This window comes from Terrapene carolina, unplaced genomic scaffold, assembly GCF_002925995.2.
Source record: "Terrapene carolina triunguis isolate 2854851 unplaced genomic scaffold, T_m_triunguis-2.0 Scaffold29359, whole genome shotgun sequence".
NCBI lineage: Eukaryota > Metazoa > Chordata > Testudines > Emydidae > Terrapene > Terrapene triunguis.
Genome location: NW_020693710.1, coordinates 97,659 through 113,431, shown reverse-complemented (window position 1 = coordinate 113,431; position 15,773 = coordinate 97,659). Strand labels below are relative to the sequence as shown.

Genomic DNA, 15,773 nt, shown 5'->3' with positions numbered 1-15,773 from the left:
CTATCTCCTTCGAAAATCCAACAGTCTAGTGGCCATTGTCCTCAGGGCATCATTCACATCCTTGTTTCTCAGGGAGTAGACCAGGGGGTTGAGCAATGGGGTGACCAGGCTGTAGAGAAGGGAGAATATTTTGTTTAGGTTGATGGCTGCACTGGCCGTCGGCACCATGTAGACCATGGCCAGAGCCCCATAGAAAGTGCTGACCACGATAAGGTGGGAGGTGCAGGTGGAGAAGGCCTTCCGCCTCCCAGTGCTGGAAGGGTTTTTTACTATTGCCATGATGATGAATGCGTAGGAGGTCAGGGTTAGCAGGAAGGGGATCAGGGTGGCTGTAGAGGAGAGTAAGAATGCTGCTAAGGTGATCAGGTGGGTGTCACTGCACGACAGCTTGACCAGGGGCATGAAGTCACAGAAGAAATGGTCAATTTCATTAGGGCCACAGAAACGTAGCCTGTAAATCCAGGCCATTATCACCGGGTTGAAGAGGAAGCCACCCAGCCAAGAGCAGGAAGCCAGCTCAACGCACACCCTCGCATTCATGAGGGCCGTGTAACGCAGCGGGTTGCATATTGCCAAGTAGCGATCGTAGGCCATCACCGTTAGCAGGAGGATCTCGGTGGCTGCCTGGGAGCCAAAGATATAAAGCTGCATGACACAGCCACTGAAGGAGATCACCACACCCTTCTCAGCCAGGAAACCTTGCAGCATTTTGGGGACGATGTTGGACGTGTACCAGATATCCAAGAAGGACAAGTTCCCCAGGAAGAAATACATGGGGGTGTGAAGGCCTCGGTCAATCAGAATAGTGACAATGATCAGGGTGTTCCCAGCCACGGTGGTGAAGTACGTTAGCAGAACCAGCACAAAGGGACCTATTTGGAATGGGTAGAGGATCCGGAATCCGCGGAGGATGAATTCTGTAACGTCGCTTTGGTTTCCCCTCTCAACATCTGCCATGTGCGCAGTGTCTAGAGAAAGCACAGTGCACCATTCAAGCACAAAAGACAATAAACCAGAACAATTCGGGGACTAAACCCAGCCTTTATAATGCAGTCCTATGTCAATGAATGGCTTTCATCACTGTGGTTGTAAAACCAAACCTCATCAACTGGAAGAAGGTTGATCACCACTGACAAACTGAGAGAAATTACTACCCGTATCAAATTAGTCATGGAGCTATTCAAGGAAAGATGGGCCAAATGGAACAAAATGAGAGGAACAATCACCCATGGAACTGTCACAGATCAGTGGATGAGATTTTCCAAAGCTGCCCAGGGTACTTGGATGCCAAGTTCCCATTAATTGAGCATCCAAGTCTATTAGTGCACTTTGAATATTCCCACCTCTATATTTACATGCTGTGGGCATGTAGGAGTTTGACATACAACTCCCATTAAACTACAAAAACCTCACCTGTAACTCACTGAGCATTATGATCTACACTGACTCAGTTCTGCTGGGTCCCCAGACCTTTTTATTAGTCGCCAACCACTCTTAATATTTGTGCAAGAACATAATGTGAACTGTCAATAATTCTCCTTATTTTAAATAAAAAATCTGGGGCCAGAGTTCCAAAGGTATTTAGGCACCTAAAGATGGAGATAGTTGCTTAGTGGGATTGGCAATGACACCAAAGCAGTTTAAGTGCCTAACTCCCATTGTAATCAAGTGGAGTTAGGTGCCTAAATGCATTTGAAAAAATTCAGTAGGCACCTCATCTGCATCTTTAGGAGCCTAAAAGCATTAAAAAAATCCTGGCCCCTTGTACCTAAATTTAGTTCAGCTCTGCAAAGGAACTATTTTTAAATGACCCCTTTTCACACCACAAATGAAGCAAGAAAGATGAAGCTCTGTTCCGTGCTGATGAAGTCTGACCGAATTGAAATTGTTACTGTTTTTAGCATTTCAGTGCCTCTAGGGTACAGCCTACTCAAGTGGGGGGACACAGCTTTACAGTTAAGAAGTATTGGAAGAGTGAAAGAGGTGACAGAGAGAGTGATTCCAAGTGACTTTCCAGTTGCGGTGTTGGAATTAAGAAGTGAACAGGAGGAGACAAGGAGAGAAAGTGTTATCAAAATCTTTGATCTGATCCCTTGATCCCTAAAGCTTTGGGAAGAGGGGTGAGAATCCAGAGCGACATCCAAGAGCAACTCAGAATTCCTGGCTGAAGATGGTGGGCTGCATGGCACAGGTTTGTGTCTGGGCACCCAGGACTTTCTATTTTTGTACCCATCAAAATAAATAAATAAATAACAGAGAAACATCAGCATCAAACACAGGGCAAGAGCCGGAGCTGGTGAAAATCACCCCAGCTCCATTGTACTGTAACCGGAGCCACGTCGTTTTACACCAAATCTGTGCAATGGAGGACGTCGGACTAGAAAATCCTCATGGTCCCAGCTGGCCATAAAAATTGATGAATGTATGACGATCACAAGGACAAATTAGTTTAGCTTTTCCTGCCCCTTTCCATCACCGCAGGTGCTCTGCATGTAACACTTACTTCCTTGTAATTTTCTTTAAAATAAAATAAAATAAAATAAAGAAGAAATATGCTAGTGGGGAAGCTGGATAAATTAAGCCTAAGGGATTCAGACATCCAGACCAATGGGATTTGGATGCCTAACTCACTTCATTTCCTCTGAAAACCATTTCATTTCCTGAAACACTCCAGTCAAACATACCTCTATCAAATGCTAGAAGTCTAAATAATAAGATTGGTGAACTAGAATGCCTTGTATTAAATAAGGATCTTGATATAATAGGCATCACAGAAACTTAGTGGAATGAAGATAATCAATGGGACACAGTAATACCAGAGTACAAAATATATTGGAAGGACAGAACAGGTCACGCTGGTGGGGGAGGGGCACTATATGTGAAACAAAGCATAGAATCAAATGAAGTACAAATCTTAAATGAACCAAACTGTACCATAGAATCTCTATGGATAGTAATTCCATGTTTGAATAATAAGAATATAGAAGTAGGGATATATTACTGACCACCTGACCAGGATGGTGATAGTGACTGTGAAATGCTCAGGGAGGTCTGTACTGGGACCAGTGCTGCTCAACATATGCATAAACGATCTGGAAAAAGGGGTAAAATTTGCAGACAACACAAAACTACTCAAGATAGTTAAGTCTGACTGTGAAGAGTTACAAAGGGATCTCACAAAACTGGGTGACTGGGCAACAAAATGGCAGATGAAATTCAATATTGATAAATGCAAAGTCATGCACATTGGAAAACATAATCCCAACTATACATATAAAATGATGGGGTCTAAATTAGCTGTCACCACTCAAGAAAGAGATCTTGGAGTCATTGTGGATAGTTCTCTGACAACATCCACTCAATGTGCAGCGGATCACTTGATGATTACCTGTTCTGTTCATTCCCTCCGGGGCACCTGGCATTGGCCACTGTCGGAAGACAGGATACTGGGCTAGCTAGACCATTTGTCTGAGCCAGTGTGGCCATTCTTATGCTCTTATCAACACTTACCTGTCAATTAGAAGGCATTTGGTGGAAAATCTGGTCTGGGTGAGACCGTGGTGCAGCATCCAAAGCTGGTGGAGGGATGATGTGGATTCTAAATCTGAGAAAAAATACAGCTGGATCAGAGACAATTGTACTTGAAGTTTGTGTTCTCCTTGGGTGTCTAGAGAGGGGGTGAAACGTTCCAAAGAACTGAAAGGCCAGATTTTCAAAGGCATTTAGGAGCCTAGAGGTTCAGATAAGCACATTGGAAATAGCAGCCCTCAGCAATTATTTGGTACACTCCATTTGTGCAAAGGTTAATGATGACACAAGGTGCAAGGCAGCAGAGAATCAGGGACATTATACCTAGACAATGTAGATAAAATGGAAATTACTGTGAAACACTACGACTGTGAGGAGAGTGAAGGAACCTTGTTCTATTTAATGTTATCCCAAGATTGACAGATTTCTGTCCGTCCTCCCCCCAGCAACTTGAATCAAGAAGTACAAGAAACAACCTTTCTTAGTCTTTGTAATTAATCAATATTTAGACTCTATACTGCTCTCACTGGTGTCCATTACAAAACTCCCATTGACTTCAATATGAATAGGACTGGACTATTTTTCTCTGGAAAATATAGTATACAAGAAAGTGTTCTGGGCCTGATTTTGATATCACACCAATGTAGCTGTACAGACACTGAAGGCTGTGGTATGATAGATAGAGAGAGGCAGGTAGATAGCAGGGGTGGGTCCATAGCTGGTATAAATCAGTGTAGGTCTTGTATAGTATATGGAGTTATGCTGTTCTACACCAGCTGAGGATTTAGCCACAGGAGTAACTCCTTCAAAGTCCATTGTTGTTACAATAATTACTGTAACAACTGGAACATGATAATATATGTTATAATATATAAAAATGTACATTATTACATATATGCTAAGAAAAGTATTCCCCACTGTGTGTTAGGCACTCTCCAAACACCTCAGAAGGACAATTCCTGCTTGGAGTAACTTCCAATTTAAGGACAGGCAAGTAGACAGAGGTGAGGTGAAGAGGAATAACCAGAGGCAGCACACATACAATTTGCACTCATGTATGTAGCTATAGCAACAAGATTCAGCAAACACAGAGAGGCAGAGCTGGGGGTTGAAGAGGGACTCACATGTGAAGAGGGTTGGAAGAGCTCTGGGAGGCTGGACTATGAATAGGTGGCTGCATGGAACGTGGCAGGAAGGTGACCGGGTGAGAATCCAGCCAGAGGGTGGGTGAGGCTGGGAGGCTAGACAAAGAAGATCACGAAGGAGGGGCACAGCTATGTAGAGCTTTGAAGGCAGTGACAAGAAGCTTCAATACGATACAATATTGGCTGGAAAGCCAAGGGAAGGACTCATAGGGGGATTACATGACCAACGTGATGCAAAAGAAAGAGGAGTTTAGGGGGTTAGTGTGCGTGTCTAGGAGGTCAGAGAGGAAGGCGCTGCAGCAACCAAGAATGAAGTTATACTCATGTAAACCTGGTGAAATGAAGGTCAGAAGTAGAGTCTGTTACAATTTAGTAAATTGCCTATAGATTCAGATTTTTCATTGGTTCCTCACTTAGACAATTCTCAGGTCAGATTCTACAAAGAAAGCAATGGAGTTACTGCGCTTTGCCCGTGTGTAAAGTTGGGCACTCAAAATGCAAGGAACCCAAAATTATAGGGTCACTTTGGAAAATGGCAAAAATTGCAGAATAGTCTCTTTTGCCATAATTTCCTTCTGGCACATCTTACATGGTGCAATAGAATACAAATAGCATGCACTTACCCGATCAGTCCTGGGCAGGGTTCAGGGTATTGGCATCATTGCATCAGTTTCCTCTCCTAATTTACCTGAAAATAGAAAAATAAACGAACAAGAGAACAATTCAGGAATGAATACCAGTAGCCAATCTTTTAATGAGATCTAATTTCATTGAACAAACAGATCCGATTGAAATCAGAGCTAGTTCCAGGTAGAACCAAAACGTATTCCAGAGCTATTGGAGGCTACTGTTACCAAACCTACTGCCTGTGGGAGAGATAGAAGTCTAACATGCGGGCATGCAGATGGATCTTGTTATGACCACACGTGCAGTTTGCAGAGTATGCTCTTTATACATGAAATCACGGCATTTGGGGACAGAGTCCTTAAATTGCTCAGAGCTCTGGATCTCAGATGGACTCATTAAATCAGCTTTACATCTCATGGGAACTGGAAAGTTGTATTGGAAAGTTGTATTGACGTCAAATGTTTTTTAAGCGCTTGCATGTTCTCTCTGTTTTCCAAGCCTTATCCACACACAGAAATAGCCCTGGGTTTAACTTCAATTGTTGTTTTTAAACTGAGGCCTTCTCAGCATTTTAATTAAACTGGTTTAGTCTGACGGGTGCAAACTCCAGCGTGGACACACTTATTGCAGGGCATGAGTGGCTCATTCATAAATTGTAAGGGAAGAAGGGCCCATTAGTAAATCAACTCTGAACCTCCCGCAGAACACAGGGCAATGACAAGAAATCAGGCTTGATGTAAAGACTCCAAGCAATGGAGAATTCACCACATCGCTAGATAAATGGTTCCAATAATTAAGTATGCTCATTGGTAAAAAAAATTGCCTGATAGTAAGAACTTGAAGCAACATCCACTATTGGCTATTCTAGGCTCTTGTTTCTGTGTGAGAAACATTAGCAGAACTGGGATAACTTTCAGTGAAAAGTTTTGATTTTGACGAGTTGGCATTTTATGACTGGAAAAATGTTTTGCAGAAAAATTCTGGATCACTTCTACTCTTAATCTTCCCTTGGATAAACTAAATAGATGGAGCTTCTTAAATATCTCACTCAAAGGCAGGTTTTCCGGGCCTTGAAATATTCTCATAGCCCTTTTCTGAGCCCTTTCCTTTTTTTTTTAGCTCAAATTTGTTCCTAATTGATTTAAACTAAACCCAAACAAGCTATTCTTAAAAGAAAACAAGTGTGTCCATAATTGGGGTTGGGCTGCTTGAAATAAATCAGATTAAATTTCCAATCCAGTACAACTCTCCATGTAGACAAGCCCTGATTCAGTTAAATGGGTGCAAATTCCTGGGTGGAGAAGGCCTTTTCTACACACAAAAGGGGTACCATGTTAACTGTAGACTCAGTTTGTGGAGAAGCCAATGATTGAAATTCTTGAAGTTGCGTTAGGAATTTGGAAGCCCAGTTCTCAAAACTGATGGGAATCATCCAAATCTTACAGGGGCCTCTGAAAAATCTCAGTCTTCTGCATGCAAGGGATGGAACAACAGAAGAAAATACTTGAATATCATCTATGAGACTTTGGAAATACAGAAGAATCACTCAGTATCAACCTCTCATTCCTCACCATGTCACACAGGTTTTGACAAACAAACAATCTGTACAGCTGGTCAGAACATGTTTTTGTTTTGGGAAAATTTTGACTTTTTGACCAAATCAATTATTTTTCAATTTTCAGCAATCACAAATCTAAAAACTTTCAGCTGAAAATGGAACAATTTTTGGCCCAAAACTGCTGAAAACTAAAACATTTTCAAACAAAAACTGCCACCCTCTACAATTTTTGTTTTTGTTTTGAGGGTTTCAGTTTTCTGATGAAAAATCAATAATTTGCAAGGGAAGAATGTACTTTCCATGACAAATTTTATTTAATCAAACTCCAGTTGTTTGGAAGAAGTTTTGATGGAAAATTTTTGACCAGCCCCAATAAACTGGTTTATCTGACTCAGTTAATTATCCATGTGTAGAATGTTCTTCATAGTCACATCTTTACATTACACTAAGGGGTAATAGAGATGGTTGGAAAATAGCGGTCAAATGAAGTCTGGAGGAAAAACAGCCTGAGGGTGGAACTCATGAACACTTTCGTAATATTCCATCCCCATTTTCTGACCAGCTCCATTGTGTATATCAGAGGAGCCCTGGAAAGTTTAATTCACTAATGTCTGTAGAAATGGATCTGAGAGCTTTCAATGGAAGGCACTGCAGAGATGCAATTATTTGCAAAATGAACACCATTTAAAACACCGAAAGGAAGACAAGCCACATCATTTTCTTTATTTTTGTAATTTTGTTTTCTAAGTGATCAAATATATTGAAGTTGTGTGTCAATAGGCAGAATTTTGGACTTTATGTTAAAGCAAAAACATCTCGTTGACAAGCAGATATGAAGCACAGTGGGCCAAATCTTCAACTGGTGTAAATCAGTGGCACTCTACTGATGTCACAGGACAATGTACACCAGGCTCTACACTTGTGATTATTACAGTTCATTGGAAAAGTAGGATTTTTTCCCATGACAATTTTTACAGGAAAAATTCCCATTTGACAAATTCCACCAGGAAACTCCAGTGTGAGAAATGTTGAAAATGTGGGAAAGATTTTGTGTCACCCTCTCTCTCACACTTTACCATTTTCCAAAATTTTCCAGGTTGGAAAAGTGAAAAATACTACTTACATGCTTAACTTAACTTGCATCTGAAGAAGTGAGGTTCTTACCCACGAAAGCTTATGCTCCCAATACTTCTGTTAGTCTTAAAGGTGCCACAGGACCCTCTGATGCTTAACTTAAGTAACTTTTGCAAGTTGGAAAACAGACAGGAAGTGCAGAACATCCCACAATTTTGAAACAAATAATTTCAGAAATAACAACAAATGTTCAGGTTTTCTTTCCAGAAGAAAAAATGGTGTTGAAAGTCTGGAAAAGGAACAATTTCAATGAAATATTTCTGTAAATAAAAAAGTAAAACAAAAAATTGATTAAACCGTAATTTTCCAATGCAAATTTTTTTGTTGGACATTTTTTGGCCAGCTCTACTGTAGAGAATTAGGTTCTCATATATTATCTCATGAATTCCAAAAGCCCAATAGACATTATTGACCAAAAGTACCTTCAACCAGTTAACAGCGCTTAACCCAAGGCACCATTTAAACTGAAAGTACCTCCCTGACCCATATGTAGGAAATTAAAATGACTGATCTATTGTTGCCATGACTTTTTACATATTGTTAATTAAAAAAAAACATACTTTGATTTACTGTGAAGTTACTAATCAAGGTTCAAAACTAATGAGAACTAATCACAAGATGTTTGACTCAATCAACGCTCATGAAAGTCAACGCTCTGCTGGAATAAGGACTTGGCTCAAACTGACAACCCGTTTTCTACCACCCTTATTCAGACTGGGGAGTGTGGCAGATCCCACCAGTTGTTCTGCTAGGGTGGAATCCTGCCCCATGCTTGGTGCCCCATTGAAGTTAAAATGCAGGATGAGGTCCTTGCTCTCCAAAGTGCAATTGAAATCTATGGGACCATTTGTTTAGTGAGGCTTGGATTTTCAAATGGGCCAAAGGGAGTCAGGAATCCAATTCCCATTAAAACTTTATGGGGTTGGTCACCTAATTCCTCTAGACCCCTTTGAAAATCACAGCTGTAAGTCATTATCTAGTGGGCCTAAATTACCACTGCTTTGTTCCACTTTGTGCTGTGTAACTCCATCCATATTCAGTGGAGTCATATAGACATAAACCCGGAGTAGCACAGTGGGGAACCAGGCCTCATAGGGTTCGCAGAATCAGGCCCTGAGTGAGAAGTCCAGAATCTAGCCCTGTGACATCAGTGGACTTGGGACCCCCAAGCTGAGATTTTCAGAGTTACCCAAGGGATTTGCAGGCAAAATTTCCATCGCATTTGAATCATAGAATCATAGAATATCAGGGTTGGAAGGGACCTCAGGAGATCATCTAGTCCAACCCCCTGCTCAAAGCAGGACCAATTCCCAACTAAATCATCCCAGCCAGGGCTTTGTCAAGCCGGGCCTTAAAAACCTCCAAGGAACGAGACTCCACCACCTCCCTAGGTAACGCATTCCAGTGCTTCACCACCCTCCTAGTGAAATAGTGTTTCCTAATATCCAACCTAGACCTCCCCCACTGCAACTTGAGACCATTGCTCCTTGTTCTGTCATCTGCCACCATTGAGAACAGCCGAGTTCCATCCTCTTTGGAACCCCCCTTCAGGTAGTTGAAGGCTGCTATCAAATCCCTCCTCATTCTTCTCTTCTAGAGACTAAACAATCCCAGTTCCCTCAGCCTCTCCTCATAAGTCATGCGCTCCAGACCCCTAATCATTTTTGTTGCCCTCCGCTGGACTCTTTCCAATTTTTCCACATCCTTCTTGTAGTGTGGGGCCCAAAACTGGACACAGTACTCCAGATGAGGCCTCACCAATGTCGAATAAAGGGGAACGATCACGTCCCTCGATCTGCTGGCAATGCCCCTACTTATACAGCCCAAAATGCCGTTAGCCTTCTTGGCAACAAGAGCACACTGTTGACTCATATCCAGCTTCTCGTCCACTGTGACCCCTAGGTCCTTTTCTGCAGAACTGCTACCTAGCCATTCGGTCCCTAGTCTGTAGCTGAGCATGGGATTCTTCCGTCCTAAGTGCAGGACTCTGCACTTGTCCTTGTTGAACCTCATCAGGTTTCTTTTGGCCCAATCCTCTAATTTGTCTAGGTCCCTCTGTATCCGATCCCTACCCTCTAGTGTATCTACCACGCCTCCTAGTTTAGTGTCATCGGCAAACTTGCTGAGAGTGCAGTCCACACCATCCTCCAGATCATTAATAAAGATATTAAACAAAACCGGCCCCAGGACCGACCCTTGGGGCACTCCGCTTGAAACTGGCTGCCAACTAGACATGGAGCCATTGATCACTACCCGTTGAGCCCGACGATCTAGCCAGCTTTCTATCCACCTTACAGTCCATTCATCCAGCCCATACTTCTTTAACTTGGCAGCAAGAATACTGTGGGAGACCGTATCAAAAGCTTTGGTAAAGTCAAGGAATAACACATCCACTGCTTTCCCCTCATCCACAGAGCCAGTTATCTCATCATAGAAGGCAATTAGGTTAGTCAGGCACGACTTCCCCTTGGTGAATCCATGCTGACTGTTCCTGATCACTTTCCTCTCCTCTAAGTGTTTCATAATTGATTCCTTGAGGACCTGCTCCATGATTTTTCCAGGGACTGAGGTGAGGCTGACTGGCCTGTAGTTCCCCGGATCCTCCTTCTTCCCTTTTTTAAAGATGGGCACTACATTAGCCTTTTTCCAGTCATCCGGGACCTTCCCCGATCGCCATGAGTTTTCAAAAATAATGGCTAATGGCTCTGCAATCTCATCCGCCAACTCCTTTAGCACCCTCGGATGCAGCGCATCCGGCCCCATGGACTTGTGCATGTCCAGTTTTTCTAAATAGTCCCGAACCACTTCTTTCTCCACAGAGGGCTGGTCACCTTCTCCCCATATTGTGCTGCCCAGTGCAGCAGTCTGGGAGCTGACCTTGTTTGTGAAGACAGAGGCAAAAAAATCATTGAGTACATTAGCTTTTTCCACATCCTCGGTCACTAGGTTGCCTCCCTCATTCAGTAAGGGGCCCACACTTTCCTTGACTTTCTTCTTGTTGCTAACATACCTGAAGAAACCCTTCTTGTTACTCTTAACATCTCTTGCTAGCTGCAACTCCAAGTGTGATTTGGCCTTCCTGATTTCACTCCTGCATGCCTGAGCAATATTTTTATACTCCTACCTGGTCATTTGTCCAATCTTCCACTTCTTGTAAGCTTCTTCTTTGCGTTTAAGATCAGCAAGGATTTCACTGTTTAGCCAAGCTGGTCGCCTGCCATATTTACTATTCTTTCTACACATCGGGATGGTTTGTTCCTGCAACCGCAATAAGGATTCTTTAAAATACAGCCAGCTCTCCTGGACCCCTTTCCCCTTTATGTTATTCTCCCAGGGGATCCTGCCCATCTGTTCCCTGAGGGAGTCAATGTCTGCTTTTCTGAAGTCCAGGGTCCGTATTCTGCTGCTCTCCTTTCTTCCTTGTGTCAGGATCCTGAACTCGACCATCTCATGGTCACTGCCTCCCAGGTTCCCATCCACTTTTGCTTCCCCTACTAATTCTTCCCTGTTTGTGAGCAGCAGGTCAAGAAAAGCTCTGCCCCTAGTTGGTTCCTCCAGCACTTGCACCAGGAAATTGTCCCCTACACTTTCCAAAAACTTCCTGGATTGTCTGTGCACCGCTGTATTGCTCTCCCAGCAGATATCAGGGTGATTAAAGTCTCCCATGAGAACCAGGGCCTGCGATCTAGCAACTTCTGCTAGTTGCCAGAAGAAAGCCTCGTCCACCTCATCCCCCTGGTCTGGTGGTCTATAGCAGACTCCGACCACGACATCACCCTTGTTGCTCACACTTCTCAACTTCATCCAGAGACACTCAGGTTTTTCTGCAGTTTCATACCGGAACTCTGAGCAGTCATACTCCTCTCTTACATACAATGCAACTCCCCCACCTTTTCTGCCCTGCCTGTCCTTCCTGAACAGTTTATATCCATCCATGATAGTACTCCAGTCATGTGAGTTATCCCACCAAGTCTCTGTTATTCCAATCGCATCATAGTTCCCTGACTGTGCCAGGACTTCCAGTTCTCCCTGCTTGTTTCCCAGGCTTCTTGCATTTGTGTATAGGCACTTAAGATAACTCACTGATCATCCCTCTTTCTCAGTATGAGACAGGAGTCCTCCCCTCTTGCGCTCTCCTGCTTGTGCTTCCTCCCAGGATCCCATTTCCCCACTTACCTCAGGGCTTTGGTCTCCTTCCCCCGGTGAACCTAGTTTAAAGCCCTCCTCACTAGGTTAGCCAGCCTGCTGGCGAAGATGCTCGTCCCTCTCTTCGTTAGGTGGAGCCCGTCCCTGCCCAGCACTCCTCCTTCTTGGAACACCATCCCATGGTCGAAGAATCCAAAGCCTTCTCTCCGACACCACCTGCGTAGCCATTCGTTGACTTCCACGATTCGACGGTCTCTACCCAGGCCTTTTCCTTGCACAGGGAGGATGGACGAGAACACCACTTGCGCCTCAAACTCCTTTATCCTTCTTCCCAGAGCCACGTAGTCTGCAGTGATCCGCTCAAGGTCATTCTTGGCAGTATCATTGGTGCCCACGTGGAGAAGCAGGAAGGGGTAGCGATCTGAGGGCTTGATGAGTCTCGGCAGTCTCTCCGTCACATCGTGTATCCTAGCTCCTGGCAAGCAGCAGACCTCTCGGTTTTCCCGGTCGGGGCGGCAGATAGATGACTCAGTCCCCGTGAGGAGGGAGTCCCCGACCACACCACCACCCTCCTCCTCCTCTTGGGAGTGGTGGTCGTGGAACCCCCATCCATAGGACAGTGCATCTTTTGCCTTCCAATCGGTGGAGTCTCCTTCTGCTCCCTTCCCTCAGATGGGTCATCTACTCCACTCTCTGCATTAGTACCTGTAGAGAGAACATGGAAACGATTGCTCACCTGTATCTCCATTGCTGGTACATGGACGCTCCTCTTTCTCCTTCTGGAGGTCACATGCTGCCAAACTTCTTCATCATCCGTCTGTCCCTGCTGCGCCTGCTCTGAATCTTCAGAACATTGTGGCCGTAGAAGCTTCTCCTGACGTCTGTCCAGGAAATCTTCATTTTCCCTTATGCAACGCAGAGTCGATACTCGTTTTTCCAGACCTCGAACCTTCTCTTCCAATATGGAGACCAGCTTGCACTTTGTACAGACAAAGTCGCTTCTGTCCTGTGGAAGAAAGACAAACATGGCACAACCTGTGCAGGTTACAACAGCTGATCGCTCACCTTCCATATCACCTTCCTCTTAAGAGCTTCCTCAGCTGTTGCAAGAACTACTCAGAGAAACCTGCAGATGAAAGCCTCAGTGAGCTCTCTCCAGGCAAACTCCCTCTGTTAGCCTCTGCTGTTCGCCGCTCAGCTGGTTCGCTGCTGACTGCCCTTATATACCAGTCAGGCCCACTCAAGGCCCACCTGGAACAAAGCACTCCCAATTCACACTTTTCAAACAAACAAACAAGCAAGCAATCAAGCACATGGTCAAACTGACAAACTGTCCCAGCAACAGACACTCAGATACTCACCAACACAGCCCCCCAATGCAGCACTTAGCGTACCTCCTCTCGGACAGCTCCCAGGGAAACTCCCTCTGTTAGCCTCTGCTGTTCGCTGCTACACATTTTGATGGGAACTACACATCCAAATGCCTTTGGTGGCTCTGAAAATCTCATTCCAAGGCTGACCAGTGCCCCAGTGAAGGTCACCACAGAGTCTGCAGAGGCGCCCAAAATGCCTATTTCCTGACATTTACGACCCATCACTCTCCTCAAAATCCCTTTCAGTTCCACATTCCACATGCTTTAGGTAATGGGGGTCAGCATGGGAGTGAAGACTCCATACAACATGGCCACCAGCCGGTCCTGATCCAGCGAGCGGCTGGACGAGCAGCGTATGTAGCTGAAGACAGTGGTGCTGTAGAACTGATGTACCACCATGAGGTGCGAGGTGCAAGTGGAGAAGGCCATGTGTTTGTCCTCGGCTGACTGGATGGTCCAGAGGGTTTGGATGTAGGAGAGCAGAGTGACCAGAAAGGCGCCCACGTCGAATATCCCCCCTACGACGAGGGTCACCATCTCCCTGAGGTACATGGAAGTGCAGGATGAAGCCAGCACTGGAGGAATGTCACAGTAATATTGGTTGACTTCATTGGAGTGGCAGAAAGGCAGGGTGAAGGTAGGCACTGTATGCAGGAGGGAGTTGAGGAATCTGGTGACCCATGTTCCCAGCTGTCATCAGAATGCAGAGTCTCTTGTTCCTAATGACCACGTACCTCAGAGGGTTACACACGGCCACGTACGAGTTGTAGGCCATCACCGCCAGAAGGAAAACCTCCCTCCCTGCTACAGCCACCAGGAAGTTGACCTGCAACATACAGCCAGTGAAGGAAATTATGTTGCTCTCTGACAAGAGGTTTTCCAGCATCTTGGGCATGGTAGCAGTGGGGCAGCAGATGTCTAACCATGAGAAGTTGCAGAGGAAGAAGTCCAGCGGGTTGTGCAGCTTAGCCTTGGTCCCTATGGCTAGGATGTTGAGGCCATTGCCAGTCAGGTACATCGACAGAAAGGCACCAAAAAGAGAGAAACAAATGGCTGGGCGATTGGAAAGTCCCATAAGGATGAATTTGGCCACGATTGTCCAATTAGCCATTTCTCTGCTTGAAGAGGAGCTCTCCTGCAAGGGGGTAAATGAAAGCTATTTCATTATGGGAAACTCTGTGCATGGGAATGACGGATGGTCTTTGTGTTAAGGCAAAGGAGTGGGAGATGGAAGATCTAGGTTCTCTTCCACAGGCATGTCTCCACCTGTCTCCCCCCAATAATAAACATTCTCAGATTGATCCATTTTGGGTGGTTTTTTTGAACCAAATTGAAACTCAGTTAGACATTAAACACTTCCCTCCTTGGCTGTTTTAGTGGTTCATGGGCATTGTAGTGTGGGTGCCTCATGCTCTCATTTTCCTTTCTGAGTTGGACCCTCTGGCTTGATTACATCTCATCTGATCTACTGCAATGAAGGCACAAACAGGGGAATCTCAACTAGGCGTAGAGAGGTTATTTGACTCTGTATTTGGAACTGGTGTTTCCACTGCTGGAATCCTGTGTCCAGTTCTGGTGTCCACAATTCATGAAGGAGGTTGATAAATTGGGAAGGGGTCTGTGGCGGGGCCAGGCTACCCTGCCTTAGCCCGGAAGGAGTTAAGCCCCAGGGACTGTGTGGTGGGGCCAGGCTACCCCGCCTTAGCCCAGAAGGAGTTAAACCCCAGGGACTGGGGGGCGGGGCCAGGCTACCCCGCCTTAACCCAGAAGGAGTTAAGCCCCAGGGATTGACAGCGGAAGTCCCGCCTCCCTGGGCAGACTGGGCATGCTCCAAGTGCTATAGGAGTATAAAGGGAGGGAGACCAGCTCATTCTGGGCTGGAGCCCGTAGGCGAAGGACCTGCCGGGGAAGCTCTTGCGGTGGACCAGCCACAGCCAGTGGCTGCGCCGGGAAGAGACGCCGTCCACGGCCTGCCGGCACCCCGGCGGTTAGAGGAGACCCAGGGGACGACTGAACTCGCCGAGCACCAAGGACCCGTCGACTCCTGGGAGACCCCAGCAGAGACTCTGGTAGGAAGGGACCCCGGGAGGGTGACAGAGTGGTACTTCCCGCCCCCCCCCGGGGAAACTCAGCGTGTTTCGGTCGGAACCCCCCCGCTGAGTTGGTGAAAAAGCCGCACGCTACCCTCCACCCGAGGGTTGCTCTTGGGACTCCGGCCGCTAGGCCACGCTACCCTCCACCCGAGGGTTGCTCTTGGGACTC

The 15,773-nt window shown here is 45.5% G+C and overlaps 1 protein-coding gene and 1 pseudogene across 1 annotated transcript; both read right to left on the bottom strand.

Moving 5' to 3' along the window:
* LOC112125788 (olfactory receptor 11A1-like) lies at positions 1 to 957 on the bottom strand. Its single transcript, XM_024224168.1, has one exon. It carries the CDS (start codon positions 955 to 957, stop codon positions 1 to 3), a length of 957 nt encoding a protein of 318 aa, XP_024079936.1.
* Positions 958 to 5,352: 4,395 nt separating this feature from the next.
* The window catches only part of LOC112121641, a 12,518-nt pseudogene continuing 2,097 nt past the window's right edge, over positions 5,353 to 15,773 (bottom strand).